The 20,938-nt window shown below is 37.2% G+C and overlaps 1 protein-coding gene across 1 annotated transcript in view; it reads right to left on the reverse strand.

Annotated features, from left to right (window-relative positions):
- Positions 1 to 20,938, reverse strand: part of LOC140229031 (galactose-3-O-sulfotransferase 2-like) — a 52,524-nt gene that overhangs the window by 12,733 nt on the left and 18,853 nt on the right. Inside the window, exon 2 of the mRNA XM_072309292.1 lies at positions 17,402 to 17,550. Coding sequence (XP_072165393.1) covers positions 17,402 to 17,550 — 149 coding nt within the window. The remainder of the gene's footprint in view (positions 1 to 17,401; positions 17,551 to 20,938) is intronic.

The following is a 20,938-nucleotide window of genomic DNA, read 5'->3' on the forward strand; positions in this document are numbered from 1 at the left end:
GCTTTCATTTATTTTTTGCAAACTGGTATAGGATAGAATGAGGTGTCCAAATGAACTAGCAAAATTGTTCAAAAGGGATCCTTCATACAGCAACCCTCATTGCTCCTGGACAAGGTGCTGCAGCAAAGTCAAGCAAAGGCGACTCAAAAGTGATGCCAGAAGCAGTTAAAAGCATTATCTACCATTTGCAGATGGAACAAAAACCCAGCTTTAGTGCTTCAAATCAGTTCTAAAATGTGAGTTCGGGATAGAGACAACCAATAAAAAAAAAAATTAATTAGAAGGCCTACAATCAATGTTAAATATTGTTAAATATATAAAATGTGAACAATAGCAAAAATAAAATTCCTCCTAGAATATTAAAACTGTCTACAGTTATGGTTTATTGAGAAAAATAGTGATATCTCCTTATATTTTAAGCTTTATTTAGGTAGGATGTTTCATGATACAACTGACCTACACATATGCATCAAATGTGATAACTCAAACATTTTTTAGATCACTGCTCCCAATGGTAAACAATACCTTGAATACTTTTGTCATGGTAATATGCCTTGATCCGTGCAAATTGTGCTAGCCCTAAATGCATGCTAAAGTGTGTCACTGCGGCATGGTGGAACCTGGCACAGCATCATACGATGTTGCACAGCAAAGTATGGTTCATTATCTCCACAAGCTGAACATGCTCACAGAGTATCTTCAACGCTTCAAATATCAAACACTCTATCATTTTTTGTATGATTGATGGCTAATCTCACTTTAACACCAACACTCATCAGCACCCAGGGGGAAAACTTTGGCACCCTTGCATCCTAGGGTCAGCTCAAAAGGTTGCACCTCATGAACTCGGCTATTACAATGTGTATGCCCTAAGCTGAAAAGTTCAGAAAGGTCAGCTCTCAGAGCTAAATTGGTAATGAGAGCAGAATAGTCTTTGTTCCAGAAGATCCTACAGCAGTCAAAACAATAAAAATAATGAGTCCTCATCAACTCATCGATCACTGACACTACCATGGTAGGCTCGCTGATCCTGATTGATATGTCAAACTTAAAAATGGGGAAGGAGAACAAGGGCATGAAAGCCCCCCCCCCCCCCTTCACTAATGCAGACCTTTTGCACTGATAATCTAATTAAAGAGATATTGGCAGTACGTTACTGATAATACATAATGATAACATGACTCAATATGACAATGAAAAAAATAGTAGTTTGTGCAGTGTACACTGATGGTATCTTTGTTATCAAGTTGTCAATTTACCTGTCTCTCTCAAGTTTGCTTAACAATTTCATGTAAGCATACAAGTAGGTATAATGTAGTAGGCACTTCTTTGTTTGTGTACCTTCTTGTAAGGCTTGTTTTTGCACATTGAAAGCACTGTGCCCTAAATATGTTTTATTTCATCACATACTATATGAAACCAACAAATTTTTAACATTATTAACATAATCATCCAAAAGGAAGCAAATGTGCAAGTTTTTTAATCACAGCCGAGCATCATACACAGTAAGAATATTGTGCCATAAAAAAGGATTCATTTGTTCATGGACAGCACAATCACTGCAATTAAACATCAAAATGACTAATTCTGTTCTGTGTAAAGAAGGGAAGACTGTTTAATTCCCCACTCCTCAAAAGTGGGATTCACTCTGGTGCAAATTAGCAGGACACAAATCTTAACACTTTTTGCCTGTGTGGACATTAAAATCCCACTGAATAGCGCGATCAGCATCACCATCCAAATGCCCAGAAATCTTGTGATTATTTCACAATTATCGTCATAATTTGAGAAATAGCGCAATTACCTTTACCATGACATTTGTGTGAACACTGGAGCAAAAAATCTCCAGATATTTTGTCCTGTCATTCAAACCACACATCATGACAGCACACAAACACAAGGGCAAGGGTCACCATTCCAGTAATTTCGGGTATGTGAAATTTGGTCGAAAAGTTATTGTGATTGGCGATAGGGGGATAGTTCTGTCTGTTTGAACGGGAGCAAATTATCTCTGTACTTGGATTGCAGTCAGCATCACCCTATTTATTTCCTCCACGTGAATGCAAATACAGGAGTTGGGTGAGAATTACCCTAGAGTTGACTAGTTTTGGTAGTAAGATCACAGCAGATGCTGCTTCTTTCACTTCACCATCCCCCCCCCCCCCTTGTCTTTTCAGACAGAGTAAACACATCTTTGGTTGAACCTTGAATTATCTCTTTTGATAGTTCGATGAACAAATTTGGAAATATTGCTCAGAGTACTAGCAAGATAAAGTTGCATTGACTGTCAACTTGTCGAAACATATAATTATTTTGTTCATGCTATTGATATCAGGTCTCACACAGAAATATACTTATCTGCAAAATCATTAACATGCAAAATTTACTTTGAAATATTGCCTCACTGTGGAAAAAAATGTGCTACAGCTTTTACTTTCACAGTGAACCCTTTATGGGCCATTACTGCCTACCACAACTGATTATATTTACAAACAAATCACCTGTGGTAATCACAGCATTAAGCCAGGTTCCATAAATTTTCTTGAGTAAACAATTTGTATTAAAAGTAATATGAGACGAGAACAGAAAGAAGCACAAAAAAAAGCATGTTGCAGGTCTGTATTGAGCATATTACATACCTTGTGAAATTCATTAATTTTTTTAGGGGGGGGGGGGGCTCTAGTCTCTATCTTTTTCTAGCTTATGATGTCATTATAGCCGAAGGCAAGGTAAGAATTTCCCATTGTCCCTGTCAAACAAGCTCATCCACTGTACTATGCAGCTCTCTGTGGAGGTGCTGTCTCACCTTTGACTCCCCACGGATTTACACCCACATATCTCCTGGAGAAAAAAACATGGGGCCATTCACACCGATGGGAAATACCATCATACAGGTGTTTGAGATACTGCGACATTTCATAATGTGAACACATTCCTTGGGAAACGCCTTGCAAAATACCTCGCAAAATACCAAGGTAAAATATATTTACAGCTATTGGTAATTCAAAATTGTTATAAATTATGGATGCAACACTCGAACGTGAATCCTGTCACGTAATACCACCCTTCGCACAGTGGTATAGGTTGTACAAGTTCTTTCGCAACCTGACGTACTGCCTGTCTCCTCCCAATAGCAGATCATATGTGCTATGCTTACCTCAGAGAGGTGTGCTTTTTGCTCAGAATTACCATGGTATTTTGTGGTTGAGAATGGTACCAACTGAAATACTGCAGTATCTATTGCCATGATATTTCACCAATGAGAGCAGTGACAACGACATTACCAAGGTATCTATAACCATGGTAAATCCAACGTGAATGCACCTCAAGAGGCACTTGGTAACTTGAGAATGCTATGCTCCAGTCCACATGAATGGCATCATGGATGATGGACGACCGTGCTGTGGCGAGGGTAGGACTGAGGAGCAGGCCAGGAATTGATGCATTTTTCCACTCAATATTTGCATAAAGTATTTTCACCTTCTACACAATTCCATTTCCTACCTGTATTTCAAATAACTGTTTCACTCCATCGATGCCTTCAAAATTTGTCTTGAGTGAACCGACGTCAGTGGAATTAGAAGGTTATCATACATGTACATATGTACATAACAACATTTTCCTTTCCCTGAGGTATTACTAATGACATGTCCTACTATTTAGACCAGCAAAAAATGAAAAATAGATGAAAAGGAGATACAGAGATGAACACAAACAAACTTAAAGGGTGTGTACAGTTCTGGTCGGGGTGAGGATTTAGCTTTTAACATTTTGCGAGATATTCAGAAACCACTCTATGAGATGTCAAAGAGCATGCAATTCTAAGGGTATCAAAAGTTTATTTGATGAAAATCGGTTTTGAAATGTCTGAGATATCCAAAAACAAGGTGAAACAAAGAGATCCTAATAAAGGTCGCCTTTTACTATTATCACTTTTGGGGATATCTCAGACATTTGAAAACCAATTTTTATCAAATAAATGTTGAATCCTTCTTAAAATCATATGCTCTTTCATATTTCATAAGAGGTTTCTCATTATCTCACTTAGGAATGTTAAAAACATGAATCCCCACTTCAACCACTACTGTACAGTCCCTTTAACAATACATCAGAGATTAAATCATAAGCAATCGCGATGAAAATCTTAATACCACCATCTCTATGCAGATAATTACATGGTCTGCCGAATACTGTATGCACCATATACTTTGTGAGGTTTTTATCTTCTTTGCAAATTTTGTGAGTCAGGTCTTAGGTAGAAAAAATTCAGTCACAAAGTTTTATTGTATTTGTATACAGCCAAATCTAGCAAAGAGTTGTGTAAAAGGTCAGTTGTAGTTCTGCACAGCATATTAACATCTCATCTACTTTGCACACAGTTACACAACTGTGACCAATATTGTTGTCTCTAAAATGCTGTGAAACCTTGACACTCTTTTTATTTTTCATTTAATGTCTCACTTTAGTGAAACTTCTAATGCTCCATTTGTTTGATCCTACACTATAAGAGTCAACCTACATTTGTACAGTGATGTGCATTGTATGTTGTAAATGCGGGGTGGCATTTCACATTCACCACCTTCAAATACTGCTAAGCCCAAAATGTCTTGATGTATAATAAAAATATGCTATTAATATGATATCATACTTCGAACAGAGTACTATGAAGTTTATGTCGTTGAACTTTATAGAACTGGGATAAACATCATGCCTAGTACATTATTGTACATGATCTATGACTCCATTTCATTTCTTCAGTTTATCTCTGAATTAACAGAAATTCCAGCAGTTCAATGACTGAACATAATCAACTTGCACATGAGCCAATCGAGGACTAAGAGGCATTTTTTTTTTTTCAGGACGACAATATCTTCAGAATGCTTGTGTCTCCAACAAGCAAAGTAGACATGCTCTTGTTTTGAATCATTAGTTTCTTGCACTAGACATTCTAAAAAGCCAATTAATTTGACAACTCTTTCTACTGGGTTCCTATTTCCGGGCTGAAACAATGACAGAAACATCTGGAGAGACTCTCATGGGAAACAGCAGCTTGTTTCCTTCCTGTTTGAACGCTTTGCACAGAGCTGTTCTTGCCTTAAAATTGCTCAAACATAATTTTTTCCTGAAAACCAAAAAAAAAAAAAAAAAAAAAAAAAAAGGGTGAGCTCTTTGTATGTTAAAAAGGTCGCTCCTGTCATTGTAATCTGGAACAAATTTAGAGCAACATAATGGCTCAAATGTCATGCGCAAAGGTTTTTGTTTTGTTTTGTTTTGTTTTGTTTTTACAGCCAACTGATGACTAGAGCTGATCAATTTCAACCCACACACAGTGGGTATGTACATTCTAAGATGCAGTACTGCTGACATTTCAACCATCAAAATCAGACGGATAGCCAGACGGTACTTGTGGTTGCATGCATCTCAACAGAGTGAAATAATTACCAAAATTAGAGAGATTTTCATATTCTAGTTATCCAGACAAGAGATACAGTTGTAATGTAGTTTTCTGGGAAGTTCCTACAGAATAAGAACAGGGCAGCTCTGAAGATTCATACATCAGTATGAAAAAAAAAAACTAGAAATGTCGCTATGGCGACTGATGCCTCCGCCATAATGCATGATTCTCCAGTTTATAGGTGTATAGTACAATGTCTTCACAATGTGTGATGACAGTTTCACATAACTGGCAAAATATTGAAATGACAGGTTTGTCAGAAATATCTTGAATGTTCACTTTCCTTGAACTGGGTTTGCTATGATTGTCTAAGAGTGCAGGTACACATATTTAGGGAATTGAGAATTTTTACTTGACTTCTGACGGACCCTTTTATAAGTTTATGCATTGAGTAATTTCCAAGGTATGAAGAAAGAGTGTAATTACAGTACAAAATAGATTATTTGGGGGCATTGAAACCTGGCCTTTGACCCTTAACCTTTGACCTTTGACCTTCTGGCTGGAAATTTCCTGGAGAATCTCCATTAAGTTATGCATGTATATATTAAGTTTTTAAACTAATAATGCAAGCATTGCATATACTAGTATACAGTGTATCTACTGTGACAGCCTGCTTTAGCACTGCTTCCTTTACGCATCACTGGAAACCCAAAGGTCATGAAAGCTGATAATAATGAAATCAAGATATGAGTGATCTAAAGACCATGTTTCCATGGTGATTGTTTACATTTAAATACCCACTGCAGAATTGTGATCCACACTCAATATTCTAACAATGATCAATCTGATCTTTCTCAAGGAATGCTCGTACTAATGTTAAGATTTTGTTTGCTTTTTAAAGTTTTTCTGTCTTCAGTGAGTTTTGACAAACACTACTCAATTACATACAGTTGTATAAGCTGAACACAATATGAACTTTCAAACTTTGTTCTAACATGTGGTTATCACATTTACTAGATCTTTAGTAGTAACCTGTACATATTGCCTTCTCAGACATACATGTAGGGATGTGATTTGCAGTAAAATGCTTCTGTCATCAGTTTTTCTCTGACTGGCAGTTTCAAAACACAGGTCTACCTTTAAGTCCAGGTTGTAACCTGCAGCAGATGCTATAGGGGAAAAACATTCATCACTCTTCGCTGGTCACCAGTCATCCGACGGAAATCTCATGTGCTCACAGATTTGGTTCATGGCGTGCGTTAGGAGAAATCTGGCATCCCTTTGCTAGGGGCTGTTATAGTCATGTGTTTGCATCACCTGCACCACATTGGCAGTCATATAACTACGATCTCAAAAACACACTGTTCACGTAAATCTCCTTGGTTAAAAGGACCGTACAGTACTGGTTGAGGTGGGGATTCATGTTTTGAATATTCCTAAGTGAGATAATGAGAAATCTCTTATGAAATATGAAAGAGCATGTAATTTTAAGATGGATTCAACGTTTATTTGATGAAATTGGTTTTCAAATGGCTGAGATATCAAAAAAAAAGTGATAATGATAAAAGACGACAGGCCATGCCTTTTATCAGGATCTCTTTGTTTCACCTTGTTTTTGGATATCTCAGCCATTTCAAAACTGATTTTCATCAAATAAACTTTTGATACCCCTTAGAATTGCATGCTCTTTGACATCTCATAGAGTGGTTTCTGAATATCTCGCAAAATGTTAAAAGCTAAATCCTCACCTCAACCAGAACTGTAAACACCCTTTAATTGTCAGAAATTACATGTAGATACATCAGAGGGGGCAAGGGTGAAGTTGCTGGTGCATGCCTGCGTGGGGAGGGGTGCAATGCCAGGTCTATGGAATATAATGAGCTTTGATAAAGGAAAGCAGGAAAGAAATACATGACAACAGCCAACTTTGTGTTTCTTCTAATGATTCATCCTTAGACTGTTATGAGGCAATAACAGTAGGGTTTAGAAATTAGGTGTGTTGGTTTGTTGTTACTTCTCTGGCAAAATAATCTCTGGACTTTCATCAATTTATGTCCTTTAAATTTTGTTTTTCATTAATTCATCCACAACAGGAAATAATGTATCATAATCACTGTCATCCACAGGTTAACCTTCATGTGCAAATTATGAGCAACTTCTTGCCAATGTTAACTGTGTGCTCAATGTCTGCTCTTGAATTCATGTCTTAATAGTCATGAATAGAAATGAATCTATAAAAATATGTCTGTCTGCAGAAATATCCATAGTCATCAATATTGTACTTTCTTCATCATGATCCAGTATTTGCAACAAATGAATAAAATCTGGTACAAAATGTAGCCTATTTATTGTGATTCTGAAAATAATGTGATAGGGAGAAAATGGATATTTACCCATCATCACGAAAGCATAATACACAATAACAAGCCATAAATCCCTATGTAGATGACTACAGACCGTGTTTGAGAACATTTTGGCCTATTAACATTCTCAATTCTAAATGCCACAGCTTGGTGTGGGTTCCTGTGTGCAGTCAGATTTGCATTAATACTCTCATCGAGCCCCCGATGAAGGAAAAGGCAGTGCGTTGCTGCATTTCTACTCTCCATTCCGCTTTATAATTCCCACTTTATGCTCCTGAAGCTGTAAAGCATACATGAAATGTAAACATTCGAGGGTACACCTCACCAGGCCTTGCTGCTAAGCATGCATACACAACACTCTCTCTGTCTTGATTCAAGGCGCGTACCTTCCACTCTGAACTCTCGTTTGAAAGATCACGTGGAGAAAGGGCAGCCCTATATTGCTCAGCATTATGCAGGATCATGACCACACATTGTCCTGTATCATACCAATTTGCAATGAAGGATGGTTCATCACAGTGCAAGGGAACTGGATTCTGCACTTGTCAAACCAGATATGCACAATGTATGAGTAATTATCGTATCTCACAGGCTTTGGGATAAGAAGAGCTTTTTTTCTCTCTCTCTCATTTTAAGGCCATAGAAATAAACACTTCAAAGCACTAAAGAAAGTGCAATGGATAGGCCTACAAGAATGGACTGCTTCCCTCCCTATTAAAACTGAATCAACACTAGACATGGACCGGGGCAGATGACAAATGTGACTTTAAAAATCATTAAGATATATTTGTCATGATAGGCCATTGAAATGCCATGTGTCTATTGTCTCAAAGCCAGAAAAACTAACGTTGCCTGCATCAGCAAGAGCAAGAGCACGGTGTGTGTAACAGACTGTCACACCACAGGGCATACATGTATATGCACATCAACCATGTCGGTACTTAAATAAGAAAAGGTTGGAGATCAATGTCAGAGATGTGTACAGGGAAGGGGTATCCTGCACATACCGTACAGTGGAGCAAAGAGTGTGTAGGAGGAAGACTCGGCACCATTTGGTGGAGGTCACTGAAGGTTAATTTCACCAATCCCAAAACACCGCCCTGTTTTTCTCTTACACATCATAGGATGCGATATGAGCTGCCCTTTGAAAGCTTGCTAGATGGAGGAGTACTATACAATGTGAATGATGGTCATAAGACAAGAAATCCCTGACAAAGTTAACTCAGTCCTCTTTTATACTGCCACCTGCTGATAGTCATTGGCTTGAGAACAGAGTATTCAAGATCATGCATAAGTGATCAGATTACGTCTGTCTCTGGCTAATGATTTCAGCCATAAAAATGCAATGTTCACTGCACTTCTTTCATTTTCTGGCATGTTACACTTCCTTGCTACCACAGAATATTCCACACACACTGCAGATGTATGTATGCATTGCTCTCAATGCACATCATCACTACAGCCAAAAAATAAACCAATAAGCCAATAAATGACACTTCTGTCATTTAGAGCACACAGAAAGTTCTAACCTCAAGCTTTGAAATGCTACATTGGAAAGATTTAAAGACAAGTCCCTTGACTTCATCTCGGGACTTGAAACCTTCCTCCCATGCAATTTAAACACTTTTAATTGATTGATCCTCCCGTATGTTCCCTCCAACACCAACCATCATCTACATACTGAAAAACCAGAAACATTTGCGGCGTGAAACTTTCGCAAATTGGAATCGACAGCCTCTTTCACGGCATGAAACTTCTACAAATTGCCAACTATGATGGTGTACGGCACTGTACTAGCATTCACTACATTTAAATGAGGACAAAAACTTTCATGAATCTTGGCTCCTCGCAAAATTCCAAAAAAGTTCATGCACACAAAAATCCCTGGTTTGACAGTATTGCACATCAAACACTCAAGCATGTTCCCCTATTAAACCATGGACCTACAATGAAAACTGTAGGTCCATGCCCTAACCCAGACAATTCGCCTGAGGCTTGCCCAAAGAAGCAACCACTGCATCCCTTGTATCAAATCAAAAGAGAAAAGGTAAATCAAAAGATAAAAGGTAGATTGAATATGGTCAAGTACCTTTGTTATCGGCACAAGTTCTACAGATAGGGTTCTACAAACCCACAAACTGCTTGCTCAGGGAAGCTAAAGGTAAATGCTGGGCAAGTAAAATGAATCTGTAGGCATTTGTCTGTGACTGGAGTATAACAGCCTTGGCTATACTGATGTATATATGTTCATCTGTGATGTGGGCGAGTGGAGCAGTCTTTTTTTTTTCTTTCTTTTTTCTTTTTCTTTTTTTTGGTGGGGGGATTTTCCTGATGCCTTGTGGCTTCAGAGAAAAATCATTAAATATTCATAGATTTGAGCACCATTTTTATAGTAAGCTAGCCTCTTGCCACAGTAACCACAGACAAGGAGACTTGCATCCAATTTGAATGCCTTGATAAACTTGCCCACTGGTGTGAACAGTAAAGACCTTGAAAAACATAAAAATGGTAGACAGGCATATGATCAGATTTTTTGAAACAATAAACAGTATCACTGGGATCTAGTGATTATTTTACTGATCACATCATATTACTCCGTCCATTTTTTCCTTACTCTGTGATGCTAGACAGTTTTATTTCCATAGTGACTCTCCTCCATGCTGTCCCTTCATTTAGACTTTTTTAAGTACATCAACATAACAGACATAAATTACCATAATATTAAATACCACAGAAATTTGTTGGCACCATTCTCATTGGTAAAATACTATGGTAACAAGACACCACGGCAATTCACTTGGTATACACTTCTTATCCAGGAAATACCTTGACAGTCCTAGCCAAAAAGTGCCACTACGAGGTACTGTAAAACATGATATATTCGCAGCATGAATTTTTCGCGAATTGGAGCCAACGACCTCTTTAGCGGCATGAAATTTTCGTGAATTGCCACTGTCATTCAATGCACATAGTGTAGACTCGAACTTTCGCGTGCATTTTAATTTCGCGTGCATTTTAATTTCGCGAATCTTGGCACTCGCAAAATTAGCGAAATTAAAATGCACGTGAACATTCCTCATTTTACAGTATATGTAAGCACTGCACATGCGCTTACTACAGTGTATGTACACAGTATCTTCTACGCTATGGAGAAATCAGCACAGGACCTAATAGTGTAAGTTCACTATTACCTGAGAGCTACATGTAGAAAAACAAAAGGTTTACAATTTGTATATTTCATGACATGATTCACACATGCATATTTTGTCTTCTTTGATTGTTTCTTCTCTTGTCTTTTGTGGTCTCCCTAGTGGATTCCTTACAAAAACTGGAAAATCTAATATGCTTGGAGCTAATGGGTCTCTTCTCTCCTTCCCATGTGCTTGTACCATGGTTAGTACCATCTCAGTCTGTTGATTCCTCATCTCCTGCTCTAATCCTGAATGACACCCATAAACTGTGTGGGTTTTTTTTAAATATATATAATTTATTTTCTACGAAAAAAAGTTCTTGTATGAAGCAAGACAAAGCAAAAATGTTGTTAATACTCATACTATACCTGCAGGTGAGACATAAACCACCAATTCAACAAATAATGAGCACATTATATTCTTATACGCATCACCAGCACTGACCTTGGAAGGTAAAGGAAGCAAAGTTTGGCAACTGTAAAAGGAATGTCATCCCTTTGTGGTTCCAGGCACTTTAAGAGCTCTTTCATCAACTGTCAATAATTCATCCTGATTTGACCTACTTATAAAGTTAGCAAGCGCATTCAGGTGTAGCAATTATGCGCCTTGTCACCCGAAAAGGCCTCAAACGTGTTTAGGATTGTGATTCTTCCTCAGAATTTTCTTTTTTAGATAAATGCACCCTCAGTCCAACAAAGAAAAGGCCCTGGTGGTGGCACAATAAGGATTAGAGGGATTGAGAAATAAATACTATTCACTGGCAAATTGGTTTCCAGACATTTGTGCCAGTCAGTGAATGAAGCATTCCAGTTAACAAAGAAAAGTAAATGTTAACCCATTAGTCAATGAAACGCCCAAAACTGCCCAAACATTTTTTTTCTCCGTTTTATCCTTCACCGTTTCTTTTTGTTTTCACAAAGAATATAGAAAGTGGTCAAAGGTTAACAAAAGTATGTCAGCATGAAAGCAATGTTGCTGTCCCTTCTAGGAAACCATAGGCCATTATGAACAGAATCTTTGGTTACTAAAGAGTTTTAATAAATAGACTTGCATTAGCTACACAATTATGAAGGACAACACAATTTATTCAACACTGCCACTTGTCCATCAGATCAGCATGCAAACATCTGATAATTATGTTATAAAGTAGTTTCCATTATTAGTCCCTTGTTTTGAATTGATCACCAGGATGTGATTCTTCCTGCTCTCAGATTATTTTTTATGTCCCAGATCATGCATAAAGTTTGACGTCACATGACATCCCCCCTGAAACTGTAGTGTGGACACTCAAGGGAACTTTTCCTGATGTCCCATTAAAAAAAAAAGCCTGTTCAGGGACAGTGACCATAGACTTGTAATTCATCAAATTTGAGCATATGTGAAATTTAGTGAAATGACACAGTGTGCCTCTTCAGCGTTACACTTTTATATTAACCCGTTGAGGACGAGTCTTGAGTATGCTCGGGCAGGTGTCTATGGGAAAAGCATGTTATAGCAAAATCAGTCTGTCCTCACTCGTTATGGGACAAGTAAAGTTTTGGTGGATATGAGGATTGGGCTTTTAACTTTTTGCAGGATACCAAGAAATCACTTATGAAATAGTACAGAGCATGTCATTCTACGAGGAATTCAAAGTTTATTTGATGAAAATCGGTTTTGGAATGGCTGAGACATTCAAAAACAAAGTAAAACAGAGCGATCATAATAATAGGTGGAACCCACCTTTTATTACGATCACTCTTGTTTTGAGTATCTCAGCCATTCCAAAACTAATTTTAATCGAGTAAACTTTTGAATTTCTCTTGGAATTACACACCCCTTCATATTTCATTGGAAGTTTTCCATTATCTCACCAAGAAAAAAAAATGTTAGTAGGAGAAGTTAGGTCTCAACCAAAACTATATGATCCCTTTAAGCTCTGGGATAAGCCTCTGGGACAGTAATTGGACGGTCAGTAACAAAAAAAAAAAAAAAACAATTCCTGACTTTCCCACAGACACCGGACGTATAGTTAGTCTGAACGTGAAGATTAATATGTAAGTCAGCCAAGTCACTAATTTCTTACTTGTAAAATGGTAATTGTTCTTGCTTTGTTAACCAAGTACCAAGTTTTGGTTGCCCCAAGAAATCTTCACAACCACTGACATTTTACAGCCACTGGATATACCAGTTGTCAAATTAGAAATGTTCATTCCCATTTTAATTTGGCAAAAGTCAAGATTTGTGAAATAAAATGCAGGTGAAAGTTCTTGTCTACAGTATGTGAATTAAATGCAAGTGGGTATGCAAAAGGCAAAAATTTCATGCAGTGAAAAAGGCAGTCTGCTCCAATTCATGAAAATTTCATGCAGTGAGTATTTTTGGTTTTATACAGTAGTCACACATACTCCTACCTGACATACTGTTTACATACACATAAGGCGCGGTCAGACTGGCAAAAGATCAAGAAGTTTAAGATCGCGAAGTTTGGGCCATTGGTACGCACGCAAGCATGAATGCGCCTTCCGATGGCTAGTGATTGTGACGTAACAATGCACATCTGTAAATGAAAATGGCCTCTCGCTTCGGAGGCACCGCCCGCCAACAGATCGAGAAGTTTCGTGGGAAGTTTGCGGTCACACTAGCAAAACTTCGAGATCTTAAAGATTGCGATCTTAAACTTCGCGATCTTTTGCCAGTCTGACCGCGCCTATGGATGCAGTACATAGATGCAGAAGCACATATGATTGAATCCTACCAGAAGACATTAAATTTGATGTGTCTAATGTAAAAGAAAATCTGTTTGGTTTCTGCTGTGTATATTTTTGATTAGAATGCCCCATCCCCCCCCCCCAACAAAAAAAAAAAACATATACAGTATATATCTACATAAAATGGCATTATGATGGTTGATGGCCGAGCTACAGCAATGAAATACACAGTATGTATTCAAATGAACATCTTCCTCAAAATGTGCTCTAAACAAATGCAGTCTTTGAATGTGGTATGTTCCCTTCATCCATTCAATCCATCTACTAGATATCCACACATCCACTTCAAATATTACATATATATCATCGTCATGGCCCCAGTATACACACACATGCATGGATGATGCACACACACACAAACACACACACACACACACACATACAAATACACACAGACAAAAAAAAAATATCAATTCAGAAATCCCACAAGAATTTCTTGCCTTGTCTATAGAATACCTAATGACACTCACTCTTTGTACAAGTGTGACATTTGAGAATGTTAATCATTCACAAAGCAGCAGTAGGGAAACATGCATTTGCTTTCTCTGCTGAATGATGCACATTGAGCATTGCGTTCATTATTTCTCTGTCTCGGTCACTAATGAGCCCAGCAAACGCGTCTAGATGCACAAACAGTCATGAATCACTCGAGATGTCATGCTTTGGTGACTACGTCAAAGATTAAACTTTAAAAGCCGGAGAAATGCCCTGGGAATTTACAAACGAAAAAAAAAAAAAAAAAATTGCTGTACACTTGTAAAACAAATTCGTAAATCATAAATGGAAGTAAAGCTTGGGGGAGAAGTCAGTTTCAGATGAAATCTGAGATGAAATTTTGAGTAAAATTAAAGATGATCTATGCTTCCAACAAACAGGGACATGTACAGTGTACCTTGTATAGAATATCTTTTAATTTAGAACTTTTGCAGAATTTGCAGTATACTGAAAATCTTCAGCAGATATTCTGTGTATCCACTTTTTTGGTGAAAATGAATCAGATTTCCAGTCATCTGAGTAATGAGAATTAGAAGTTTTCTTATTGATGTAACATCTTTGTGGAGGATGAAGTGCCCAATATCACATGAAGGCATGAGATACATCTGCAACAATAATCAGCTACATACTCGTCAAAGAAAATGTATGATTGGGGCTATCCTTGGTCATAGCAACGGTCCACAGATTATACCACTCTATCCTCACTATCATGCTGCAAGTATTGCAACATGATATCCTGTTATATGCCTTTTTATATTTACCACTCTGTCAAATGTTGATATCATGTTGCTCTGTCAATTTGCTCATACTGTAGGATGTACTTTCATCTGTTTACATAAATGCCTACTTAATGTACTGTACCAGACATTAAGTAGGCATTTATGCAAACAGATGAAAGTACAGTACATCCTATGAGCGACAGAGCACCAAGTGCATTAGACTATAAATTGCTTCATCTAGATGTGTTGTTTTCTCCATAAAATAGTCAAAAACCTTGTGCCCCTCAAGCACTCAGAGCAGTAAGACAAATTGCAAATACCTTGTATCATCATTGATATAATTCCTATTAAAAGTCAGTACAAACAAGCATTCACTAGGAAGCTCTTAAATAAAAGACGGATGCAAATCCAAACCTGTATTTGAGCATTTTCTACCACTGATTTAAAGATTGCAATAACCTGCAGACCGTAAAAATTATATTAATCTGCAATGAAAATGCAGCAGATGCTCTGAACTTTTTTGGTTCCTTCAGTTTTGGTTGCATAAAATTTCAAGTGGGAAAGGGGGTGGGTAGAAGACTGGGAGAGAAAGTTCTGCATACACCATACAAGTATTATATCTCAAGAAGTATTAAGGTTTTGTGAATTGAAACAATTTTGCAAGTAGCTGAATATGTGATCAAGAACCTCACTGTCAGAATGAGAGATTTAAGTGTTATTCCTTTTTATCAGAGAAAAATTTGTGATTTCCCAACTTGGAGATGATGTTAAATACAAATTGTATTGAACATTGTCTCTATTATACAATATATTTGTGTTAATAAGGGTGACAAAATTTTTGAGAGTTGTTAATATACATAGCAAATATTGGTCCTCACAAATTAAAAAAAAAAAATGTAAAAAATTGCAGCAATACTACAAATACAATATGTACAGCAGGTTGGCATCAGTTGTACTGTATATAATACACATGGACAAGTTTGTATGTCATGGTAGTGTATATATACACAGTAGTTGCTTTACACAAATGATATTGAGAATGCTACTTAACAAAATACCAGTACCTTTTATATAATTGAAGCGCAATCTTCTTTTCCTACCACTCATACGATCTCAAATAACCTAACCTTGAATCAAAGGCTCACCAGTACCACCAAATCTGCTTGACAACAGTCATATGATCTATCCTGATTATTCAATGTATTAAAATCACGTACCAAGGCTCAGTTGATGAAAATGTACTTTTTTTCGTTACAGTTCTTCAGTGATTTTGTTCACGAGCATAGTGAACTGTGCATGTATGAGATAAACCATGAGGGTTCTGTTACATGATACCCTATAGTACTCAATGATTTCCTAATGGTCCATTCACGTGTTCCCAGTAATGATATAAAATACCCAAAATAGATAATGACAGCCCATAAAACATAATACAATCACCCATGCTGACTGTTCCATCTGAAGGGATATCCATTACATTCCTGCAAGTAATGCAGGTGGAAACCTGCCGCCCCATGCATTTTATGTGTTATATGACAGTATGTGAGACTTGCAATTTCCTCTGATTTAATTCAGTATTGTGCTATCACTGCATATATGCAGTATTAATGGGGCCTTTGGTGAAGTGCACCATAGTTGATTGAGGATCAGATGAAGATATGAAATCCTTGGCCTGGCTATACGTGCTAACTACAGATCAAGTCTCACAGCCAAAGTAAAGGAGAATTAGCATCATGTGTATCTAAAGTTAACACATGCATAGCTACCAACCCTGAGACTTAATAAATATGAACAAACAAACAAAAATTATCTAAAAATCTGAACTTTCATAAATTTCATATACTTTACTATTACACATATAGTTCCAAAAAATCAGAACACACTGAAATTAATGCATTTTCTTTCAGTAAAAAATCTAAATATTCAGATTAAAACTGAACAGTTGGCAGGTATGCATATGTATGAATAACACACATACAAACACACAAAAACACATTTAATGTATTCATCCATACCCTTTCAACAATTCAATGCAATGCTATTATTAAATCACTTACTCAAAAGAGAATTTCGGTTTCCTTTTGAAAAATTGAGGTAATATGATTACAATATTGTAGTACAGGGTCCTACTCACTTTTGGAGTGTTCTCTTTGTCTTTAATAAGACACACTATTTGCACTACTAGTTTTGTGAAGGCTACTGTATTATTTCCCATAAAATACAGGCATACCAACAAGTTTGTTGATGGACAAAATTTTTCATTTGTCAATGAAACTCAAAAGAAAAAAAAAACATCTGCCACTATTTGTAAGCAATGAGCAAATAAGAAACTTGCACATAATTTTCCATTTGTGAGCAAATCGCAACTGTTACATAATGGTAACTTGTACTAGCAAAGAAAGTTAAATTCTGTTGCAGGCTTTAATAAAAATATGTCTCTTCGTCTGGATTACAAAGGTCTTCCAACATGACAGGACAGAATACTCACAGGCCCTTTTCATGTGAATCAGCCACCTTGACGATTTCTCTGGTGTCCACCCCATCCTCACTGTACATGATCATGAGAATGCACACCGTCACCACCAGGCCAGCGATGCATAGCATCATATAGGTGCGGACCATGGCAGCCATGTTCTTCTGCATCAAACAGAGATACCGGGAAAAGAAAGGAAGGTTATAAAAAATGTGATATCTTGGAAAGACTACACTTGTACAATACAATAAGCATGAACATTACACCATCTACTGAAAAGTACATGAGCTACGAGAAAAAAAGAAGTACCAGTTTACACATCATAAAAATCTATATAATTTTATGCATACCTTTAAATGCTAAAGACTTTTCCTGATAACCAAAAAGCTTAGAAGTCTGAGGCTTGCCCTATATAACAACTAAAGCCATCCTGACACTTGGGCACAATCATGTTTGTACATTGTTGCACATTGGCATACGTACAGTACCTGTATGACCGTACCATTTTGTGCCAATGCGGGAAACATTCACAGCAATGAGAGGGCGGATGCTGGCCAATGCGTCAATGTTTGAAATATATGTGACAAAATTTTCAACACAACATGTTCAAAATTCTGGCACAACTAAACTTTTTGGGCAAGATTTGTGTACCTTTCATGAACTATGTGCAACCTATCCATAAATTAGCCCTTCTACATGTAGCATGTGTCATAGTGCGGGGCAGTTCAGCAGTACACTGTACTTGAACCAGTTGGAACAAGTCTTGTGAACAACTGAAACTTTGTTGTTATGCAGATGTTCTTCATAACTGTTCTTAAAGTATAAATAGTTTAAGATTTCTGTAAAATAGTGTAGGACTATTTCCATGAACAACTTCCTTTTTCTCATGAACTTGGAATCAGTTCATGAATAAATTGTGTGCTTCAGCAGTGCTCAACAACATTATCTTCTCATCAGATGTCGATAAATTTATCATCGCCCACTTTTATGGGCCCCAGATTAGTCTTGTTCGAATCTTATGTCCCTAACTCCACACGATATGTACAAATTGAATGCATGCATCCCACTCAATTGCTAGTCTGTACTAGTATTTAGTGAAGTCTAATCGAGACCTTCAAAGACACACCACAGTGGAAAAATATTTCATTTTGTGCTTTAAGAGTGTGATCTTCTCCCTTTTTTTTTCTCCAATTAACAGTTGTGGTATGGGACAAGGCTACGCTCTGACTCTTGCAATGGGCTTCTTCATGAGTCATCATTGGTGAACTGATGAAGATTTGCCTTTTGGTAGTGAGATCCGTACCGACATGAATTAGCAGGATACAACTCTCATGACTTGCATCACGATCCAATCTCAAGAATTTTGCCTGCGAAACATTTTTTTAATAAATAAGTCCCAGTAAGTAGCACAAATAGCATCAGGATCAAAATCCTAACAAATCTTGCCATTACTTCAGATTTATTATGACAATTTGAGAAATAGCCTGATAAATCACACCATGAAGAGCAAGAAACCACAAGATTTTTTGTCCTGTCAATCAAAACATTTATGACAACAGCACACAAACACAAGGGCAAGGGTCACCATTCCAGCAGATCTTGGGCATGTACAGTTTTGGGTGTGTTTATGGTCAATTTGCGATGGCAGAATCAGCGTTTTGAAACGCTGATTCAGAAAGCTGATGCAAAACGCCGTTCACGGGAGTACTGTTTATGCTCGCTTTCTTCGACCTCGGAAAGAACGTTCGCGATTACTTCACTGACCTCAGCAGAGGCAGGTCAAATTGGGGCGCACGCTTTTTTTTGGAAGCTCTGGCCTGAGTGTGTGTATTGTTCATGTTCCGTAGCATAGCTAATATAATTTTGATTGCTTTACTGATACACACGTACATGAACTGTAGACAATGATAGGAAATTCAAGTATTTATTTCATCCACAAATTGTTGACAAAATGGGAATGTATGATATGTTGTGAGCTGTTCATGCATTAATATGGCTGTCACCATGTACAGTAATGTACCAACAGGGAGCTTGAGGGATCAGCACCTGCAAAATCGTGTTTCGCAGCATAGTAATCGAAAGGTCGGCTGCGCGAATTTCAAGTGAACCAGAACGGCGATAAAGATGATGTCATTTAAACGCGTATGTGATGTGAGTTGCATCTATGCTTCCCCATCAAACGTGATTAGTCAGAAATGCCGATCGTAAACGCACTTTTCTGTGCGTTTTGAAACGGCGTTTATATCAAAATGAGCAAGGATGCAACCGCATTTTCAACTTAAACGCGTATCAAAACGCTGATTCTGGCCCGAAAAGGGGAAGCATAAACACGGCCTTTGTCAACAAATTACCATGATCAGTAAATTAGCAGGATATTTTGTAAGTCTAAATTGGCACAAAATACAGTATCTCAGTATTTGGATCATGATTGTTATCCCACTATGATGTCTGTGTAAATGCGACTTTTCTCTCAAAAGTGCATTTCAACACCCATTTCATGTTGACTAAAATGAATAAGGTACAAAAAGACAATTTAGAGAATGGTACATTTTGTAGAAGTTTCAAATGGGAAATACAAAAGTATTTAAAGCACGAAAGTGATGGAATTTACAAATTCCTGCTTTCACCAAGCAACAATAATATATTACCACTCATCAACTATAACATGATGCAAATAAGTGAAGGTGATGATGTAATGAATTCATACCTCTCCTACCAGTTTGCGTACTGAAAAAAAAATAACAGTATTTCTTTTTTTTTTTGGGGGGGGGGGTCTATGACTTGACAATTACAACCTATTCTCAAAATCGTAATTCTACAGCTTATTGCAACATACAAACAATAATTTGATACAAAGCATAGTTTTTACTTTGATTCTAGATCAAAATAGGATATTAGTATTCACGTCAAAAGATCTTATAACCTTTAGGGGATACAACATCATCATCTCATCTTCTTTACATATAACCATACTAATATGTGGTATAAATGTGCGATAACGCAAAACTAAAAAAGCTTTACCCCTAATAATTTCAGGTCTGATCATAATGAAACCTCTACCATTGCTTATTGATTGTACTCTTAATAAAGTCAGGTATAAAATGATGCAGAAATGAAATTCATCTACAGTGTATGTGTATTCTTCTCCTTGTTCTCCTCAACGAAAAAATAATTCCATTTGCTTTTTTTGTTTGTTTCTTGTTTTGTTGTTGTTGGTCTTTTATTTTTTGTTTTTTGCTTTGTTAATATTCTGACTACATGTAATCAACTCCCACAACAATCGGAATATGACCTACATCTCCGAACATGACAGATGTCAACTCAGTGTCTGGCACGCTTCCTGAGAAAACCTTCCACTTTTCCCTTGTGGCAGGCAGCCTAGAGCCGCTGGAAGTCTTTACTTTCTTGACAAAAGCCAGTTTTCCTGCCCTGGAAGATAAAACTCTTTTAAAGGCAAAAACCCACATATCTGTACAATTGTAAACAGGTCTTACAGTATTACACAGTTTAAGGCTTAAAGGGATAGTACAGTTTTGGTTGAGATGGGGATTC

This window comes from Diadema setosum, chromosome 5 (genome assembly GCF_964275005.1).
Source record: "Diadema setosum chromosome 5, eeDiaSeto1, whole genome shotgun sequence".
NCBI lineage: Eukaryota > Metazoa > Echinodermata > Echinoidea > Diadematoida > Diadematidae > Diadema > Diadema setosum.